Below are 22,000 nucleotides of genomic sequence, written 5' to 3' on the forward strand. Positions count from 1 at the left end.
TGAAAAAATACTTTGGGGCTGAAGGAAATGCCTTCAGAGGTGTCCATGGCACCCCTGGATGTGCTGCGTGGCCAGAGGTTTGGGCTTTGACTGGGGGAGAGGAGTTGGTGCAAGTAGTGGGATCTCCAGAGAGTCGGTGCAGGCCATGAGTCAAGAGGGCAGTGCACTGTGGGCAGGGACAGGTCCACCACAGCTGGGCCGTCAGGCTTTTGGTGTGTGACCCTGGGTGTGGGGCTGTGCAGAGAGGTAGAAGAGGACCTTGGATAAGCAGGGCACCTCGGGCATGAGGTGGGGGTGTCTGTGTTGGGGTGGGGGCATAAGGGGTACCCCTGGGAGAGAGGTATGGGTGGGGGGGATGGGGACTCTGGGCTCATTGACTCCCTCAGGAGTCCCGCCTGGGCCCTTTACAAAACCCAGCATTGCATCTCCCTGTGAAGATCTGCACTTCAGGGGACAGACAGAAGCACTCACTTTCTGTGTGACATTGAGAGGCCAAGTCCAGGGGGGTGTCCCACTAGTGTGGTTACAAGGGATGCAAGTAGTGTTGCCCTGTGGGGTTGGGCCAACTCTCAGGATCTCAATATTGTGCTGTTAGACAGGAGGGTGTGACACAATTGCACATATACAAACACACAAATCAATTAGGTGCATATACACACACATTACCAACTCAGGCACATACACATCCAAACCAGCCTAGGCACATGCATACCTATCACCAATTAAAGCACATATGCTGTACACCCCAAAAGTTAGACAAAAATCAATTGTCCATACCAGCACACTCAGTACACATACACAAATCATTAATTCATATATCATATACACAATGACTTATATATATAAACACACACACACACACACACAAAATCCACCTACACATACATGCAGGTGAGTTCCTAACTTGGATGGTACAGTGTGTATGTGTGTGCTTGCGGTACCTAGGATACTTGGAGGAAGGTTAAAGTGAGAGAGAGAGAGTTAAAGTTGCCAGAACCAGGATTAGAACTGTTGGACTACAGAGAAGCTGGCTGAGGAGCTGAGGCTTGGGGTTACTCAAGATCAAGTGGCCCCAGGGCTACTTGAGGTCACTGGTGCAAAGGGGAAAAAAAAAAGCCTGGTAGCAAGCAGGAGACAGCCAGGAAAAAGAGAGACACAAAAACCTGGGAACTTGGGGCTGGAAACTGAGGCAGACAGCTGAGATATTGGGGGGGGGGGGGGGTGAGGGGCAGGCAGATAAGTGGTGGCAAGGAGGAGACAGCCAGGAAAGAAACTGAGGCAGAAACCTGGTTGCTCAGGGGAAAAGGCAGTGGGGATAAGACAGTGGCAAAGAAACAGGGGGTTGGAGGCAAAGAGGAGCTCAGGACAGGTGTTGGAGGTGGCGGTGAGCCAGAAGCAGGAGGGGGAGAAATGAGACAGATGTTAGAGGGGTGAGGAGCAGAGATTGGAGCAGGGCAAAACCATAGTAAAGCAAAACCCAACTTAGGGGTCCAAATAACAAGTTTATTAAACAGACAACATGCTACACAGCCCCATGAAGTTATTGGTTCACACACACACACACACACACACAATGTCAGCAGGAGAAAGAGACTCAGTGGAAGGGTTGGAGTCCAGGTAGGGAAGAGAAGCCGAGTCCAAGTCCTTGGTTGAAGAGGGAGTGGGGAGTGCCAGCTACCTACCCAGGCTGGAAAGGGGTCCTTGTCCGGTAGGTGTTTTCTAGAGTGGAGTCGCCGGCAGGGCCTCTGGGTGGATAGGTGGTGTGGCATGGTGCTGGTCCAGATGGAGAGGGCGTCCCAAGGAGTCAGTCTTCATTACCCCTTTTATGGGGTAAACTACCTCTGATCTCCTATGGGGAGGGCCTGTCCAGGCAAGGTCAGTCCTGTCCCAGAGGGCTCCAGGTGTTCTTACTGAGCATGTGGGTTAGGCTACATGGGGGGCAAGGAGAAAGGGATTTGGTGGTAGGGGTCTGTTACAGACCCCCACACCAAGGGGAAGAAATAGATGCGGGGCTCCTGAGGCAACTCTCGGAGACCATAAAAGCTAAAGAGGCGGTAGTCATGGGGGACCTAAACTACCCGGACATCTGCTGGGAGACGCAGACAGCAAGGTCCCATCGCTCACGCAGGTTTCTAACTTGTGTACAGGACCTCCACCTGACACAGGAGGTGCATGGTCCCACTAGGGGGAATGCCATACTGGATCTGGTATTGGCAACGGGAGATGACATGATAGGGGACCTCCAAATCGGTAGCTATCTGGGAGACAGTGATCACCTTATGATAGAATTCAACATAAGACGGCGAGTGGGTAAGGTAACTAGTAGGGTGAAAGTGCTAGACTTTAGGAAAGCTGATCTCATTGCACTCAGGCGATTAGTCAAGGACGCACTGCAGAGTAGGAGTTTTGATGGGATGGGAGCCCAAGAAGGGTGGCTGTGCCTAAAGGAAACGATCCTTTGGGCACAAAGCAAGACGATCCCCGAGCGAGGCAAAAGAGGGAAAGGGGCCAGGAGGCTTCCATGGCTGACCAGAGAAATCCAGGGCAGCCTAAGGGCCAAAAGGGGAGCACATAAAAAGTAGAAACAGGGTGAGATCACTAAAGATGAATATACCTCCTCTGCTCGTGCTTGTAGGGAGGCAGTTAGGCGGGCCAAATCTACCATAGAGCTGAGGATGGCAACCCAAGTAAAGGACAACAAGAAATTGTTTTTTAGATACATAGGGAGTAAAAGGAAGGCCCAGGGTGGAATAGGACCCCTGCTAAATGGGCAGAAGCAATTGGTGACAGATAGAGGGGACAAGGCTGAACTCCTCAACGAGTTCTTTGCCTCAGTGCTCCTAAGCGAGGGGCACGACAAGTCTCTCACTGGGGTTGTAGAGAGGCAGCAGCAAGGCGCCAGACTGCCATGCGTAGACCCTGAGGTGGTGCAGAGTCATTTGGAAGAACTGGATGCCTTTAAGTCGGCAGGCCCGGATGGGCTCCATCCGAGGGTGCTGAAGGCACTGGCCGACGTCATTGCAGAGCCACTGGCGGGAATATTCGAATGCTCGTGGCGCACGGGCCAAGTCCCGGAGGACTGGAAAAGGGCTAACGTGGTCCCCATTTTCAAAAAGGGGAGGAAGGAGGACCCGGGCAACTATAGGCCGGTCAGTCTCACCTCCATCCTTGGTAAAGTATTTGAAAAAATTATCAAGGCTCACATTTGTGAGAGCCCGGCAGGACAAATTATGCTGAGGGGAAACCAGCATGGGTTTGTGGCGGGCAGATCGTGCCTGACCAACCTAGTCTCTTTCTATGACCAGGTTACGAAACGCCTGGACACAGGAGGAGGGGTGGATGTCATATACCTGGACTTCAGGAAGGCCTTCGATACGGTATCCCACCCCATACTGGTGAACAAGTTAAGAGGCTGTGATGTGGATGACTACACAGTCCGGTGGGTGGCGAATTGGCTAGAGGGTCGCACCCAGAGAGTCATGGTAGATGGGTCGGTATCGACCTGGAAGGGTGTGGGCAGTGGGGTCCCGCAGGGTTCGGTCCTTGGACCGATACTCTTTAATGTCTTCATCAGCGACTTGGACGAGGGAGTGAAATGTACTCTGTCCAAGTTTGCAGATGACACAAAGCTATGGGGAGAAGTGGACACGCCGGAGGGCAGGGAACAGCTGCAAGCAGACCTGGACAGGTTGGACAAGTGGGCAGAAAACAACAGGATGCAGTTCAACAAGGAGAAATGCAAAGTGCTGCACCTAGGGAGGAAAAATGTCCAGCACACCTACAGCCTAGGGAATGACCTGCTGGGTGGCACGGAGGTGGAAAGGGATCTTGGAGTCCTAGTGGACTCCAAGTTGAACATGAGCCGGCAGTGTGACGAAGCCATCAGAAAAGCCAATGGCACTTTATCGTGCATCAGCAGATGCATGACAAATAGGTCCAGGGAGGTGATACTTCCCCTCTATAGGGTGTTGGTCAGACCGCAGTTGGAGTACTGCGTGCAATTCTGGGCGCCACACTTCAAGAAGGATGTGGATAACCTGGAGAGGGTACAGAGAAGGGCAACTCGTATGGTCAAGGGCCTGCAGACCAAGCCCTACGAGGAGAGACTAGAGAAACTGGACCTTTTCAGCCTCTGCAAGAGAAGGTTGAGAGGCGACCTTGTGGCTGCCTATAAGTTCATCACGGGGGCACAGAAGGGAATTGGTGAGGATTTATTCACCAAGGCGCCCCCGGGGGTTACAAGAAACAATGGCCACAAGCTAGCAGAGAGCAGATTTAGATTGGACATTAGGAAGAACTTCTTCACAGTTCGAGTGGCCAAGGTCTGGAACGGGCTCCCAAGGGAGGTGGTGCTCTCCCCTACCCTGGGGGTCTTCAAGAGGAGGTTAGACGAGTATCTAGCTGGGGTCATTTAGACCCAGCACTCTTTCCTGCTTATGCAGGGGGTCGGACTTGATGATCTATTGAGGTCCCTTCCGACCCTAACATCTATGAATCTATGAATCTATAAGTTCGCCGATGACACCAAACTTTGGGGCAAAGCATCCATGCCAGAAGACAGGCGGGTGATCCAGGCTGACCTGGACAGGCTCAGCAAGTGGGCGGATGAAAATCTGATGGTGTTCAATGCCGATAAATGCAAGGTTCTCCACCTTGGGAAGAAAAACCCGCAGCATCCTTATAGGCTCGGCAGTGCTATGTTGGTTAGCACTATGGAAGAAAGAGACTTGGGGGTCATCATTGACCACAAGATGAACATGAGCCTGCAATGCGATGCTGTGGCTAGTAAAGCGACCAAAACGCTGGCTTGCATCCATAGATGCTTCTCAAGCAAATCCCGGGACGTCATTCTCCCCCTGTACTCGGCCTTAGTGAGGCCGCAGCTGGAGTACTGCGTCCAGTTTTGGGCTCCACAATTCAAGAAGGATGTGGAGAAGCTTGAGAGAGTCCAGAGAAGAGCCACGCGCATGATCAGGGGTCAGGGAAGCAGACCCTACGATGACAGGCTGAGAGCCCTGGGGCTCTTTAGCCTGGAAAAGCGCAGGCTCAGGGGTGATCTGATGGACACCTACAAGTTTATCAGGGGTGATCACCAGTATCTGGGGGAATGTTTGTTCACCAGAGCGCCCCAAGGGATGACGAGGACGAAAGGTCACAAACTACTACAAGATCGTTTCAGGCTGGACATAAGGAAGAATTTCTTTACTGTCCGAGCCCCCAAGGTCTGGAACAGCCTGCCGCCGGAGGTTGTTCAAGCGCCTTCATTGAACACCTTCAAGAGCAAACTGGATGCTTATCTTGCTGGGATCCTATGACCCCAGCTGACGTCCTGCCCTTTGGGCGGGGGGCTGGACTCGATGATCTTCCGAGGTCCCTTCCAGCCCTAATGTCTATGAAATCTATGAAATCACACAAATCTCACTGTGCGTGCATGTGCAGAGCCAGAGATGTTTCACCAGCAGCACCCATGAGACGCTGTATACCAGAAGCTGTACACCAGCCCAGACAGTGGGGCTAGATCTGGCAGTGGTGACACTGGCAGCAGCTGCCAGACACAGTGAGCCACCATGGTGGGGGCTGCCGGGAAGCCAAGTCCAGCTGCCATGCTATGCCTGCCCCGCTGTGGCCCAGTGCAGCAGTTTTGGCTGCACATGACACAGCCTGAGGTGCCCCCCACCCCGGGACAGCCAAGACCACGGTACCCACTGCAGGCTGGAGAGAATCCCTTGCCCACCCCTGCCATACACACACCGAACATGCCCTCGCCCTCCCCTCCACACCTGAGGGCATTAAAGGGCTAAGCAACCCCAAGTAATGCTCTGCCCCTTCCTCAATACCTAAACCCACTCCAAGGGCTCCACAGTCGTGGGAAGGAAGATCATGGATCCATGTGGACAAGGTCCCGTCAAAGAGTACCAGGTGTCATGAGACACGTAACCTGCTTTGCGTGAGTACTTATCTGCATGGTTCCCACCACAATAGGCTCTTTAGCCATTAACCACATGAACAGGCTTTCTCTGGAGAGCATAACTCTGCATCCTGAATTTGTCTTCCTGTAACCCCCCAGGCCTCCTTTAATGCATCCATCACAAGTGATCCTAACTGTGAAGGCTTTGATAGTACAGTAGTGGGTCATAGGATCGCAGAGAAGCACGGCTGGAGGGTACCATATTAAGGAAAAAGGTACACTCCAAGATTTTATTATTTTAAGATGCTGTCTAGCAGCGTCTGTTTGCTAGATTGCATTCTTCAACATCAAGTGACACAGAACAGCTACTAAATGGCTAGAAAAGGTCTTAATTGGAGTCACCAAACTAAGCCCTCAGTGTATCACTGGGGACTGGAAAAAAAGTGTCTACATCTAAAAGAGTATGTATCTACCAGAGCAAGGCACCCAACTGACCTCTTCCAAATGCTGGGACATTATAGCTTTGACAGCCTGCATGTTGGTGGCATCCCTCATCAGAGTGACAGCTTGTTCCTTCTGCATCTTCACTATGCCCCTAAACATGTCTTTGTTGTTGTAGCAAGCAGCCAGCGTGGCTATGGCTATCACCTAATGAGAAACGATAAACAGTGACAAATGCAAAACCTTAGCAGCATGCAAACAGGAGAGCCACTGCACCAGAAGAACACCTGGTTTCTCTACCTGAGGCAAGAATTCATACTCATCATATCATCATGCCTGATCTCTCTCAGTTGGAAATGAAAGAGGACTAATATGAAAACTATGCGTAGCACATAGACATCCCCTCTCCCGTCAGTGTCCCTCTCCATAAATGAGGTTGTGGAACCAGTGATGATGAAGCCTTCTGGAAACATGAACCTACCTGTAGACTAGCCCAGTAGTTGAAGACACCTTTGTTTTTGAGTATGGACAAGTACTTGAGGACATCGGGGGCATGCTGGAGAGCATCTGTGATCATCTCATTCAGACACCGGATGGCCATAGCGGCATTCTCTGGTTTGGCAAGATCCGAGAGCTTCTCAGCATACCTGCTCCAAACCTGGGGATATCAATAGCATACAGCAATGCCACCACTCATGTGCTTGCCATTGCATGCATGTCTGTGTATAGCTACAGGTTTTGGCATTGTGCTTTGCTGGACCGAGGCTAGAGCAGCCACCTCCCCATGATATGAAAAAACTCCAAAAAGTCACCAGGATGGGGAATTAAGCATGCTTACAACAAAATTAAGGTTAACCTGGTTTGCCTCAGGTACAAACAGAAGCCTTATTTGTCAAGCAGTGGAAGCGCATGCTTCATGAATGTGCAAAATGTGTCCAGTGCACATATACAAATGTGAGATGTATGGAGAATAATCCAGATGAGCTGGAAGCTGCAGCCTGTGAAAAGAGCTATGATCCAACTGAAATCACAGAGACCTGGTGGGACAGCGCTCGCGACTGGCATGTCAACACTGAGGGTTAGACTCGTTTGGAAGGACGAGGTTGGGAGAAAAAGTGCGGGAGTTGCTTTTCAGTGTCAAACACACCCTTGTTTCCTGGATCAAGGCAGTAAAGAAGACCTTATTTGGGTGAAGATGTTTGGCCTCATCCACCTCCTCTTCCTGATTTGGAGGCCTGTAATAAATCCCCTGCGTTATATCGGTGCTTATCGTTATACCAACGAGAGACTTCTATTTTCTGGACATCTGCGGGAAGAGCAGCGCAACCACACCTAAAATGTCAAGCCAGTTCCTAACTTGTGTGAAGGACAGCTTTCTGGTCCAGAAAGTGGAGGATACAACTAGGGGATCCTCCATCTCGGACCTTGTCCTGACTACCAGGGAAGATCTGGTGGAGGATGGGAAGGTGATGGGTAACTGGGGAGGAAGCGATCACAAGAAAGGCAAAAAGGAGGATCCAGGGAACTACAAACCAGTTAGCCTCACCTCAATATGCAGGAAGTTCCTGGGGGATATCCTAGCCAAGGCCATTTGCAAGCATCCGGAGGAGGAAAGGTCGATCAGAAGCAGCCAGCATGGATTTACTAACAACAAATCAAGGAAGTATGGGTTGCATGAATGGAGTGTAAGATGGATAGCAACCTGGTGGGATCATCAAGCTCAGACAGTAGCAGTTAATGGCTCGATGTCTAATTGGCAGTTGGTATCAAGCAGAGTGCCCCAGATGTCAGTCCTTGGCCTGGTTTTGTTCAATAGCTTCCTTAGCGACCTGGCAGATGGGATGGAGTACACCCTTTGCAAGTCTGCAGATGACACCAAACTGGAGGAGGGTGGGGGGAGAATAGTAAATATGTGGGAGGATAGAGCTAGTATTCAGACAGACGTCAACAAATGGATGACTGGACCATAAAAAGAAAAAAGAAACTCTCACAAGGTTCAATAAGGACAAGTGCCAAGTCCTGAACATAGGGCGCAACAATCCTATGTACTCGTACAGGTTGGGGACCGACTGGTCAAGCAGCAGCTTTGCAGGAGTGGACCCGGGGGTTACAGTGCAGAGCAAGCTGAATACGAGCCAACAGTGCCTCCTTGTTTCGAAGAAGGCTAATGGCATCTTGCGCTGTGTTAGTAGGAGCATTGTCAGCAGATCGAGGGAAGTGATTCTTCCCCTCTATGCAGTACTGGTGAGGTCACATCTGGAGTACTGTGTTCAGTTTTGGGCCCCCCCACTACAGAAAGGATGTGGGCACATTGGAGATAGTCTAGTGGAGGGCAAGAAAAATGGTGAAGGGGCTGGGGCCATGACTTCTGAGGAGAGGCTGAGGGAACTGGGCTTATTTAGACTGGAGAAGAGAAGACAGAGGGGGGATTTAATAGCAGCCTTCAACTACCTGAAGGGTGGATCTGAAGAGGATGGAGCTGAACTGTTCTCAGTGCTGGCAGGTGACAGAACAAGGAGCAATGGGCTCAAGTTGCAGCAAGGGAAATTTAGTTTAGATATTAGGAAAAACTCTTTCACTAGGAGGGTAGTAAAACACTGGAATAGGTGACCCAGAGAGGTGGTGGACTCTCCACCCTAGGAGGTTTTTAAGACCCAGCTAGACAAAGCCTGGGCTGGGATGATGTAGTTGGGGCTGGTTGTGCTTTAAGCAAGAGGTTGGACTAGATGACTTCCCGAGGTCCCTTCAACCCTCAATTTCTCTGATTCTATGAAATGGTTTCAAATCTGATCTCCTGCTTTGACAAAGTAATTCTGTAGGTGGATGAAGAGACTGCTGTGGATATAGTGCATCTGGACTTCAGCAAGGCTTTTGACAATGTCTTGCATGACCGTCTCGTGAACAAATTGGACTTACTAAAAGATGGATAGACAACTGGCTCAATAGGCACAAGAAAAGGGCAATGCGTGTCAGAACGGGAAGAGATTTTACATGGAGTCCTACAGGGGTCTGTCCTGGGCCTGGTGCTATTCAATGAGTTTATTAATTATTTGGATGCTGGCATAGATGGCTTCTTGAGCAAGTTGGCAGGTGGCATGAAACTGGGGAGGAATGCGAACATGCTGGAGGATGAGAGTGCTATTCAGAAAGATCAACATACTGGAAAATTGGGCTAGAGATAACAGGATGAAGTTCAGTGCAAGCAAATGCAAACTGGTACACCTATGGAAGAATAATCCAAAATACAAATACAAAATGGGTGACACCTGCCTGAATTGCAGCACTATGGAGAAGGATCTGGGAGTTTTGTAGATTCAATACGAGTCTGCAATGTGATCCAGCAGCACAAAAGGCCAATGTGGCTTTGGGATGCATTAAATAGAAGTATTAGGTACAAGACACGGAAAGTGATAGTGCCTCTCCTCTGCATGCATTTCTAGGCTCCACGTGTTAAAAAGGACATGGATAAATTAGAGTCCAGAGGTAGGCAATCAGATGATAAGGGCTTGGAAAGGAAGACATATGAAGAGAGGTTGAAGGAGCTTGGCATGTCCAGCTTGCTAAAAGGTGCTTAAGAAGGGACAGGTATCTTCAAATACTTGAAGGGCTGCCATAAAGGACAGGGAAAGCACCTTTGCTCTCTTGCTGCAGACAGAATGCAGACCAATGGCTTCAAGATGCAGCAAAGTATGTTTAGACTGGATATCCAGGAAAAAACAAACCAAACAACTTCTTCACTTCAATAGTGAGGCAGTGGAATAGATGTCTAGAGGAGCTGTGCACTCTCCATCAATGGAGGTGTTCAAGAAGAGGTTGGACAGTCACTGGTTCAATCTCTGGCTGGACTGTCAGGCTCATAGGGTTGTAATCAATGGCTCAATGCATAGTTGGCGGTCAATATTACATAGAGTGTCCAGTTCTGTTCCATATCATCCCATCTTCCAGGTCACTGAGGAAGGAGTGGACGCTCAGAAAGTTTGCAGATGACACTGAATGGGGGGGAGTAGAAGATATTAGAGGGTAGGACTAGGATACAGAGAGACCTCAACAAATTGGAGGATTGGACCAAAAGTAATCTCATGAGTTTCAATAAGGACAAGTGCAAACTCCTGCCCTTAGGACAGAATAATCCCACGTACCGGTACAGGCTGGGGCCTGACTGGCCAAGCAGCGGCTCTGCAGAAAGGCCTGGGGGTGACAGTAGAAACAAAGCTGAATATGAGCCACCAGTGCACCCTTATTGTCAAGAAGGCTAATGGCATCCTGGACTGCATTGGTAGGGATGTTGCCAGCATATCGAAGGAAGTGATTATCCCCCTCCATTCAGCACTAGTGAGGCCAAATCAAGAGTGTGTGTCCAGTTTTGGGCCCCCCGCTACAGAAAGGATGTGGACAAACTAGAGACAGTCCAAAGGAAGACAATGAAGTGGTTCAGAGGTTGGGGCACATGACTTCTGAGGAGAGGTTGAGGGAACTGGGCTTAGTTAGTCTGGAGAAGAGAAGATAGAGAGGATTTACTAGCAGCAGGGCGGCTGCAAAGAGGATGGAGCTAGACTGTTCTCAGTGGTGGCAGATGACAGAACTAGGAACAACGGGCTCAAGTTGCAACACGGGAAGTTTAGCTTAGATATTAAGAAAAAAACATCTCATGAGGAGGTTAGTAAAGCACTGGAACAGGCTACCCAGTCGGTGCATCTATACATGGAGCGTCCTGCGCTGTTGTTACTGCAGAGTAATTTCGTACTTGCTTAAGAAGAAAATGACTGCACAATAACCAGCTTAACTGCATAGTCCTGGTGCTGCACTCCCTCCTCCCCCCCAATACTGCACAGCAACAACAAGCTACTGAGCAGTAGCTTCGGCATCATGATTTGTGCCCACCAAAGCTATGTCACCGGAGCAACAATCGACGGAGATGTAACTCATCACTACAGCAACGTAGCATCTTGTGTAGACGTGCCTAGAGAGGTGGTGGAATCTCCATCTGTGGACATTATGAAGACCTGGCTAGACAAAGCTTTGGCTGGGATGATCTGGTATGAGATGTTCTTGCTTTGAGAAGGGGGTTGGACTAGATGTGACCTCCTGAGGTCCCTTCCAACACTCATTTTCTATGGTTCTATTATTGGGGATGGTCTAGGCGTAGCTGTGCCTCTGTTCTGCTATGGGTATGTATTTCCCATGCTTCTGGGCTTTGCTGGTTGCTCCCTCCACTTTTCTACGATGTGTCAGGATGTTTTTGAGCATCCCTCAGAGATGCCGGACGTCAAAGTCTGTCGACTTCGACTTGGCTGTGCCAGTGCTCTTTCTGGGACCAAAGCCAGAGGCTCCTGAATAGAGGGTCTTGCCCCTCTGCTCAGGGTTATTCCAGTTAGCAGGTCCCCATGGTCAGACTGGTATGGAACTGGCCGGGGGCGTGCCCTCCTCTCTAGCAGGGGGCTTGGCCCTCTACCTAGGATCTCTTGACTACCTTATATAGAAGCAGGACGTTGGCTGCTGTGGATCCCCTGTTTTACCTATGGTAGGTTAGCATGTTAGGTCTGTGTCCTGTCAAGGTTGACCACAGTCTTACATAGAGTTTAGATTACAGTTTGTATGGGGTGGTTGGGTATGGAGGGGGGTGGATTGGATGAGCGCTGGAGGTCCCTGCCAGCCCTAATTCTCTAGGATGCTATGATCACAAATTGTCTTCTCCTGTTGTCCCATTGACCATGCCACGAAGGACACTTCCAATGAGCCCCTCTCACTCTCCCGTATCTGCTCAGAGAACTACGGTTAGAGAATGAAACCAAATCACTGGGACCATGTGATCTCCTACCTACCTTACCAACACCCCTGCTTCTGTAGTAGGCTGCTGTTTCTTCTGACGTTTCCCCACATTGCGTTACACAGGGCAGACCAACATCTTGGTCAGACTGTCCTGTTCAGATGAGCTGCCTCATCACATCAATACACAACACTACATCTACAAAGTGGTGGTTTCCTTTACCTCTCTGGGCCAGAATTCCCTTCCCTCCAGCTGGTCCTCCAGGTAATCATGAATGATGTTGGTTTTCTGCATGAAAAGAGTCATGGAGCTTGCAAGCTCTGTGTCCTGTCCTACGATCGGGTCTTCAAGCTCTGATGCAGAGTAGAGACGGGAAAAACCAATCCCCCCGAGTCCAGCAACACAGCGGCAATACTGCAAGACGTAGGGAGGAAAAAAAAAAAAAAGAGGTCCGAGAACTGTATCTTCCAGAGTCCCTGAGGTTTCAAGTTAGAGTTGGAGTAGGCATCTCACTCCAGGTGAGAGATCTGGCTGAAGGGGAAGGAGATAATGCCCTCCATCCTGGAGTTGACAGATGACTGCCTGCAAGAGGTGAGGCACGTTAGCCTGGGCTGGTTCCTTTGCTGCTCATGTGTCCTTACCTTCTCCAAATCCTGCAGGGAGTCGACCCTCTTTTCCAAGAACTGGGCCATTCCCACTCCCATCTTGTGACAAGTATCAGTGATCACATCCTGATACACCTTGGCCAGGTTCCTGAACTCCAAGGAGATCTACAACAGAAGCCACAAGGAGATACGCACAGTGTGCCAGATGCAAAGCAGGGTCTGGCATTCATGAATGGACTAGGAATGAGTAACACAGGGACCGTTTACTAGACTCTTTTCCTGCTCTTGCTGGAGATGTTGGCCAAACTCCCACTGGTTGAGGGGAGTGCAGGACCACGGCCTTGTGCGCAGTGAGCGCATGCTCAAAGGCCCCCCTGGCCTTTGGGCACAGCGCAGAAGCCGCTCATATCTTCCTGATGGTGCACAGCCTGGGCCAGTATCACTTGGGAGTCCACAAACACAGCAGTTACAAAACACAGCCTGGGAATCCAAGTGTGGACTCAGACTGTGGCCAGCCTGCTTCAAGCAGGTAGTCAAAATGATAATAGGTAGGGGCTTCGTTCTTTCAAGCACAGCCCGGCACATCAAAGCTGAGGAACACCTGGGACTATTCAGAGCAGGGGTACACACAGACCCACAATCCACTATGCATGCACCCACCTTCCACCCACTCGACCACCTGCCAGTGGCTGTTGATCATGCTGGGTGGGCAGAGTGGGTGGAAGGGGGCTGGGAACTGAAGTCCTGTGCACCGGGGCAGAAAACAGCAAGCTACAGCTACCTCCCCACCGCCCTCCACTCGCCTCCGCTTCCCCTCACTCGACGAGGAGCCTTATGTGGTTGGCTGTGGCCAGCTGGCCAACCTGGCTCATCACTCCTTCCCCCATGGTGCAGACCAAGGGGCTCAGACACCTCCTGCCCTCTCTGCCCATTGCCCCTGGCACCCCATGCAATGCAGCCCTCAACATGGGAGTGGGGCTGGCTCCAACTCATGGCCCCTCCTGGCACGCATGGCCTGCACCAGCCTGAGGTCCCCAAACAGCATCCAGATCCTCACGGCTCTCAGATGAGTCCTGGGAGCTGCACATGGCAGCAGAGAGTAAAGCTGAGCTGGCCTGGCTCCATCGTGCGTAGCTCTTGGACAAGTCCCAGGAGCTGCATATGGCAACTGGGATTTGGCCAGGAATCATGAGGACCCCATGTGCAAACAGAGATATTTTCTGCATCCCTCACCCATATTTTGTGCAAACAGCAAAGCCACCATCACTTAAGAAAGGACTCAGCAGTCACCCTACAACCTATGAATACCCATCGTACCGAGGGCTCCATGCTCTCATTCAGGCCAAAGCCACTTCTAGTGCTCATCAAGCCAAGACAAAAAAAAGTGACAGTACAGCTCACTAGGGACAGACAGCCCGCCTGCTGTGAGGGACTCAGGACTATGTGGGGCTGGATCTGATCAAGATGCAAGAAGGCTTCAAGAGGGTACCTGTAAGAGTTAGCTCACAGGCTACTGAGGGGAGAGGGGCAGTGAGACATAAGGGCTTACTGTGGGAAGTCCTCCAGCACTTGCTTGTCCTTGGCTTTGCTCTCCATGTACCTCCACTCTGGTTGATGCAGGTAGGTGTGGAACTCACGCAACATTGGGATCTTCGTTTCCAAACTGATGGACATGTCGTCTTCTATGGTGTCCAGGGCTCGGAGAACCAGGAAGTAGATGCAAGCGGCGTGGCTACAGGGGGAGAAAAATGGTGACCCACGATTGGGTGTTCCCAAATGGGCATTATCACATGTGTCGCCCAGGTGTACTCGGGTATATACACTCCTTCTCCAATTGAAGGGGATTGTCAGCTGGCAGGTGTGCTGTGGGGGAACTGCAGACTGCTCCGTTTCCCTCCGTCCCTATAGCTCCAGGCCAGGACAGTCAGGGGACTTCAGGGGAAATCTGCCCTTAATACTCACACATGCAGGCCTGTGCTGCATGCCCCCCTTTCCCCCCCCCCCCAAATGCTGTGAACTCCTAACAAATAAAAAAAGAGGACTGGTTAAAAAGAGAAGTGACTGCCTGAGAAGTCCTGGCAACTCTTCAGAGCTTTCAATGCAACTGCCCCTGTTTACATGGGCAGAGGTGCATCAAATACAAAGGTAATACCAGTGCCCGAATCCTAAGGGTGGAGGAGGCAGAGCCCTTCCAGGGCACGACAAGAGCTACACCTCCCCCTCCACTGGGAAATGATTATCCCACTGCTGACACAATCCTGCCCCTTGCAGGGTCTGTTAACTCAGGGGTAGGCAAAATATGGCTCATCAAGTGAGTCTATCCAAGCCACGGTGGGTCCCTTGGCCCCACTTGGCCCAGGTGCAGTGGGCAGACTGGGCTATGGCATATGCAGCCAGTCCTACCACCCGCAGGTGCAGAGGAGCCCTTTGGCATGGAGAATGGTCTACCCTATCCTCAAGCGCAGCTCTTGTGCACACCAGTGGGGATGGGCAGCATGGCAGCCAGCTTCAGCTGCTTGGCATCCCCCTCCGCAGCAGTTCACTCTGCCCTCACACTTTCAGCTGCTGCTGCCAGATCTACATCCCCACTGTCATACCTGGGCCTGCTGCCCAGGCACCCAAGCCAATCTGCCCCACACCCACTGCCAGAGGCACTAGATGGAGTGGGTGGGGTGTCCATGGAGGATGGCCCGGGACCCCCTGTGGGTAGGGTGTGCTCAGCTGAGCGGATGGGATAGAGCTGCACGTAGGCTGCAGAACCGGAGCCCGTTGCAGGGATGAGTGGGGAGCGGATTCATAGATTGAATGAATCTGCAACTGCCCCAGATCCCAGCCAGAGATTGTGACTCTGCCCCAGATCCCAGCCCCAAGCCATCACCACCCCACGATCCCGGCCTCAGCTGCCCAGCCCACTCCAATGCTGCTCCCTGCCTGCCTGTCTGTGGGGTGCAGGGTGGATGGGCCCAAGGTTGGATAGGATCATTTGGCATCTCTATGGGCTCCCTGCCATGCCAGGCAGTGTGAACAGCTATGATGGGGCTGGGGGCAGGGCTGAGGCTGAATCAGCCCCACTGCTCCCCCCACTAGCTCAGCAGAACTCCTTAAGTGTCTCTCCACTCCAATTAATTGCCTACACCTGTATTCACCCCAGCTCAGCTCCACACACACCAACCCTTCCCCGACTGCCAGCCCAACTAACCCTTGATCTCTGCATGCTGCATTGCTGTGATGGCCCCCTCCTTCTCCGACTCCTATTGCCCTGCAGGGACATGACAGCACTCTTCAAATGCTTGAAGGGGTGCCTTAAAAAGGAGGGAAAGCCCCTTTTCTCTTTTGCTACAGGAGTAGGACAAGGACCAATGGCCTGAAGTTGCAGCAAGGCAGGTCAGGATCCACTTCTTCATCGTTGAGAACAGGGAGGATGTGAAACAGATGCCTAGGGAAGATGTGCACCCTCCATCACTGGAGGTGTTCAAGAAGAGGTTGGATAGCCACCAGTCTGGGAGGTTTGGGTCAAAGTCCGCCCATTGACCGAAGAAGAGAAGTCAAGGTCTTAGACATGCGCTCCTAGAAAAAAGACATGTAAATGAATACAACGTGTAGGCAATTCCAGGCTAATGAAGCAAACAGTAAAGAGAAGCGGCGCTTGAGATGGGAGGAGAAATGGGTGGAACAAGAGGAGGGACAGCGGTGCAATGAATTTAATGAGTATAAAGAAAAGTGTATAGACGCGGAAAAAAACTATTAACTGCAGCGATGAATATATATGTTCTCCTGGGCTGAACTGACCTAATTTTGGGTTGGAAAAGGAATTTGTGGCATTTTCATTCATGTATTGTCTCCTGACTGTGGTAAGGGAGGCAGTGGGTAGATGTGGGGAGCCCAACCCTCCCCTAGAGATTTTGCTGCCTGTCTATATAGGGGAGGGGGATACCTCAGTACAGCACCTTCTGTTTGCTGTGTCAGTGTTCCTGTTGACATCAATGGGGCCAAGTTGGGATTTGTCTTTGTGTAATGAAATGTCAGCCATGTCCTAATTGGCTGCACAGAGCTGAGGCACGGGTAGCTGGTGGTTGCGGTGGGTTCCCACTGTTCAGCCTGCTGGTAGCCTCTGTTCCTGGCCACGCTGGGTACTTTTACACCCCACCCTGAGGGCTACATAGGAAAATGAATAGGATAGCAGAGATCCTGTAACTGCCCAAGCACGCTGGGCACATCATGTGAGCTGAGTGCTCAGGCAGCCTGGCCCAGCTGCACTCTAACACAATCCTGAAAGGCAGAAACTTTAACTCTTGACTAGAAAAAAATTAGCTCACGCTCTACAAGATCATCCTCATCGCCTCCAAAGCCTGCTGTACGCTCTGACATCTCCCTCTTTGCACGGCCAGTCCAAACCTTTCCAGATCTTCCCGAGGTCATCTCCAGAGTCTCTGCCCCCTGTTCATCAGCCAGCTAATGTTCCCTTGCCACCCATCCTCCATTGCCACTTGACCGCTGCAGCCATCTGTGCTTTGGCTTTCCCAACAAACATTGCTCCCTCCCTCCCCTCCATCTTTATGGCTCTCCATTGGTTCTCCTTCACCACTACATCAATTCTAGCTTCTCATGACAATGTTGGATGTCTTTCCTGCCTCCGCTGCTCTCCCCCAATCGGCTTTTTCCTCCTTGCCCTGCAACTCAGCTTCTTTGCTTTGCTGCCAAAGGCTCTCTCCCAAATGCCTCTGTGTTTTGGACATAATGTTTTCAACCTGAGGTAAGCTATCCAGAGGCTGCACACTGCTGGTTTGTCTCTCCAGCTCAGGAAGGAATAAATACAATGACCAGTGGCAATTCAGCCCATTTCCAATAGCTACTTTCCCCGCTGCTATGGAGGCTTCCCTGCCAGAGCTGCTCTGCTCTTGCCACTTTTTGGTCTGTACCAGCCTGATGGTGGGGTAAAAATCCCTTTGGCACCCCAAAAGTGGCAATCAGTCTGTCCTTGACTGGAGACACGGCTTCTAGCCAGAAACCTCCAGAATTAAGTCCCATCAGGAGCATTGGCACACCGCAGGCATAATCCCGAGCGTTTGTTGCAGCCAACACCAGGTGCTGCTGAGGAAGGTGAAAAAAGCCCCTGGCACGTGTAGTAGCAGGAGGGGAAAAAATTCCCTTCTGGCCTCATGAGGCAACCAGCAAAGCCCAGAGGCACGGGCACAGTTATTGTTAGACCCCGACTCCATGAGGTGCCCAACGACTCGGGAGATGACAATCCAGTTGCTCGTGGATCCTGGTACTCATTAGCCAGAGCAGACAGGCAGCAAACGCTACTTGCACACACTGCTCACGACAGCTTTATTCAGAACGGAGACAGCTTCGGGCAAGGGTCCCTCACACACACCCGGCCCGTGAACCAGGGGACTTGCAATGACAAATGTTTTTTTTCCACGTTTATACACTTTTCTTTATGCTCATTAACATTCATTGCACCACTGTCCCTCCTCTTGTCCCACCTATTTCTCCTCCCATCTCAAGCGCCGCCTCTCTTTACTGTTTGCTTCATTAGCATGGAATTGCCTACGCGTTATACTCATTTACATGTCTTTTTGCTAGGAGCGCATGTCTAAGACCTTGACTTCTCTTCTTCGGTCAATGGGCAGACTTTGACCCAAACCTGGAAGCTTCTGGAGGCTTCTTCGCTAATCACCATTCCCCTTTTCCATATGTTCATCTCGGAGTCTGTTACTAATTACGTGTTGTTTTTCACTTTCCCATCTGTTTTTCTGTTCTAGGTCAGACCATCTTCCACGTTCCTGAAACGTCACCTCATTCACAGCCCACAGACTCACACGGATTCAGTCACTTGCTGCTTTTTCCTCAGAAACCGGTTGGCACGGTTCAGTTGGTTACTGAGCATGAGCAAATGGATGGCTTGGGTGTCATTCTGCCTTGTGGTCAGCAGCTTTTGCTAGGCCAGAGGTAAAAGCCTTGTCCCTGCTGCAGATTCATTGCTCCCCGAAAATCCACCTAGTGTTACCCTAGCAGTTATTCCTAGATCATCCTGACCAATGCTTGTGGGACCTCTTCTTGAACACCTCCACTGCCTCAATTCCCTGTAGGGGACGTGGCTTTGTCACGTAGGCCAGAAGCTGTGGCTTCCGTGTCATGCTGCCCCTTCTTGCCCCACGCAGCAGCTTTATGGGCAAACTGAGACCTGCAACATTATCACAACATGAACACAATGAACACAGCAATATTTGGATGCTTCTCTTGTTGGGGTGATCTGGCCCCAGCTGACTTCCTGCCCCTTGGGCAGAGGGCTAGACCCAATGGACTTGTGACATCCCTACCAGCCCTGATAATGATACAATCTATGAAATCCAGGACCAGGAAGTCCATGATCTGTTGCACGGCATTACCCACAGTGCTGCATGTTCATGGTCTCCAGGGCTGAACTGACCTAATTGTGGGCTGGAAAAGAAATTTCTGGAATTTCATTCATGTTTAGTCTACTGACTGTGGCCTGGGAGGCAGGGGGGGGGGAGACCCAGGCCAAGGGGAGCCTAACCCTCCCCTGGGCATTTTGCTGCCTGCCCATGTAGGGGAGGAGTACAGTACAGTACAGTACAGTACAGTACAGTACAATACAGCAGCTCCCGTCTGCCGTGTCAGTGTTGGTGTTGACATCAGTGGGGACAAGCTGCGATCTGTCTTTGCGTAATGAAATGTCAGCCATGTCCTAATGGGTTGCATAGAGCTGAGGCACGGGTAGCTGGTGGGTGGGGTAGGTCTGTACAGTTCAATTGGTAGCCTCTGTTTCTGGCCACGCTGGGAACTTTTCCTTCGCACCCTGAGGGCTAAGTAGGAAAATGAATAGGATAGCAGAGATCCCGTAAATGCCCAAGCACGCTGGGTGCATCGTGTGAGCCGAGCGTTCGAGCAGCATGCCCGAGCTGCACCCTCACACAGCCATGAAAGGCAGAAACTTTAGCTCGTGACTGAAAAAAAATTAGCTCATGCTCTACAAGATTATCCTTCACTTTGTCCCCCAAAGCCAGGTACATTGTGATATGTCCCACTTTTCAAGGAGAGGCCAAACCTTTCCAGATCTTTCCTACATCATCTCCAAAGTCTCTGTCCCCTTTTCATCAGCCAAATAACACAGATCCCTGCTCGCAAATGCCAAGCTGGGTGGCACCAAGACCTTCCTGCCATAGCCAGCCCCTCTCTTCTGAGCTCAAAGGGCCTTTGTACACGCCACAAAATTGTTCTTTAAAACAGCTTAAATGCCTTTTTGCACTGTTTTAATGGCTTTGCTGATGTTGGCAGCACATTGCAAGTCAAATGAGTTAGGGACATAGAAAAATAAAAGATGCCCAAGGTGTTTGAGTTTGCTACCTTAGTAACGGCGGAGGGAAGCACCGGGCCCCGTGCAGCTCAGGGGCTGGGCAGGCAGCCCGTGCAGGCAGCCCAGCGGTAGCCCATGCAGGCAGGCTCCACTGAGGGAAAAAAAAAGTGGTGAGCCTGATCTCTGATCTTTTTTTTTTTCTCCCTGGAGCCTCTCTGCCTGCCTGAGCTGCACGGGGGCTGGTGCTTCCCTCTTCAGCGGTGGTGCCCCCGGGGACCACCTGGGCTGGGTGCCAGCAGGCAGGTGCCACCTGGGGGCCATGGCCATCACCGCAAAGGCAAGCACTACCCTCCACCCCACCTCAGCAGCTCATAGACTGCTCGGTGCGCCAGCAGCTCGCCCTTGCCCTCCCCACCGCCAGAGAGGCAGGGAAGGATCAGACCCAGCCCTTGTGTACATGCCACGGGGGTAGACTTCACTTTAAATTGAAGTGAGGTTTTCAAAACCCAAGGTTTGTGAAATATCATTTCTCTTTCTGTATTCCAGCAACCTTTTCCTCAGCTTTATTTGCTTTTTTTTTTTGCTTTTTTTTTGCAAAGTGCTTCTCAGAAGAAGATGCATTCTTGTTCTCAAATGCCAATCATGGTATTCTTTAACACTACCACACTTCCTTTGAAAATTAAGCAGACAGCTTTTCCACCCACATCGGTAAAAAAAATATTCAGGAGTCCATTCTTTGTTGAGCATTTGGCATTCAGTGTCTACTTTGCTATTCTTTGACCTGCTCATTTCTGAATTTTCATTCTCCTGTGCAGTGGTAATATTAGAGATAGCAAATATCATTAAAAATATCCATTTATAATTTCCTAATTATGTGGTTCAAGCATAACATCAGATCCTGTTCTCTCTCTTTGTCAGCCTCCCGTCCCTGCTACTTGAGGCCACAGGAGCCTTGGCAGGAGGGAAGTGGCGTCTGAGCCAGTCTCATGCTCTGAAGACACTGGGGAACTCGGGTTCCCAGCAGGGCTGACAATGTCCGTGAAGGAGAGGGGAATCCCTGGTCTGGAGCCTGGGCATGGGGGGCAAGCAAAGCTGCCTGGCCCTTTGATGCTTGCTTCCCTGTCCATCTGCAGCTGTCAAGTCCATTCATAGCCATGTACAATCTGACCCCCGGGCTGGCAGTGACCAGGGGCAAATGGTAAAGCATCCACACCTGAGGATAGGCTGGTGATCCAGGCCGAACTCGACAGGCTCAGGAAATGAGCGGACGAGAACCAGATGGTGTTTAACACCGATCAATGCAAGGTTCTCCACCTTGGGAGGAAACACCTGCAGCATCCTTATAAGCTGGTGGTGCTACGCTGGCTAGCACTACGGACAAAAGGGACTTGGGGGTCAAGATTGACCACAAGATGAACATGAGCCTTCAGCGTGATGCTGCTGCTAGTAAAGCAAGCAAAAAGCGTGCTTGCATCCACAGATGCTTCTCAGGCAAATCCCGGGATGTCATTCTCCCATTGTACTCACCCTTGGTGAGGCTGCAGCTGGAGTACTGCGTCCAGGTTTGGGATCCACAATTCAAAAAGGATGTGGAGAAGCCTGAGAGGGTGCAGAGAAGAGCCACGCATATGATCAGATCTCAGATCAGGTTCACCAGATTACCGCAAGGGATGACAAGGTTGAAGGGTCACAAACTCCTCCATGACTGTTTCAGGCTGGACATAAGAAAGAAGGTCTTTACTGTCCGAGCCCCCAAGGTTTGCAATAGCCTGCCGCCGGAGGTGGTTTAAGGACCTACTCTGAACGCCTTCAGAAGACATCTGGATGTTTATCTTGCTGGGATCCTATGACCCCTGCTGACTTCCTGCCCCTGGGGAAAGGGGCTGGACTCGATTATCTTTCAAGGTCCCTTCCAGCTCCAACATCTATGAAATCTATGAAATGGAGACCCCTCC

General features: G+C 51.0%; 1 protein-coding gene across 1 annotated transcript; it reads right to left on the minus strand.

The window, feature by feature from the left end:
- Nucleotides 1–5,673: 5,673 nt before the first annotated feature.
- Nucleotides 5,674–7,940, minus strand: LOC132250376 (squalene synthase-like). Its single transcript, XM_059727207.1, has 3 exons — nt 7,896–7,940; nt 6,831–7,007; nt 5,674–6,556 (listed from the first exon to the last, which is right to left on the minus strand). The coding sequence occupies exons 1-3, from the start codon at nt 7,938–7,940 to the stop codon at nt 6,362–6,364; spliced, it is 417 nt and encodes a 138-aa protein (XP_059583190.1). The 3' UTR covers nt 5,674–6,361.
- Nucleotides 7,941–22,000: the final 14,060 nt, after the last annotated feature.

Source organism: Alligator mississippiensis, chromosome 1 (genome assembly GCF_030867095.1).
Source record: "Alligator mississippiensis isolate rAllMis1 chromosome 1, rAllMis1, whole genome shotgun sequence".
Lineage (NCBI taxonomy): Eukaryota > Metazoa > Chordata > Crocodylia > Alligatoridae > Alligator > Alligator mississippiensis.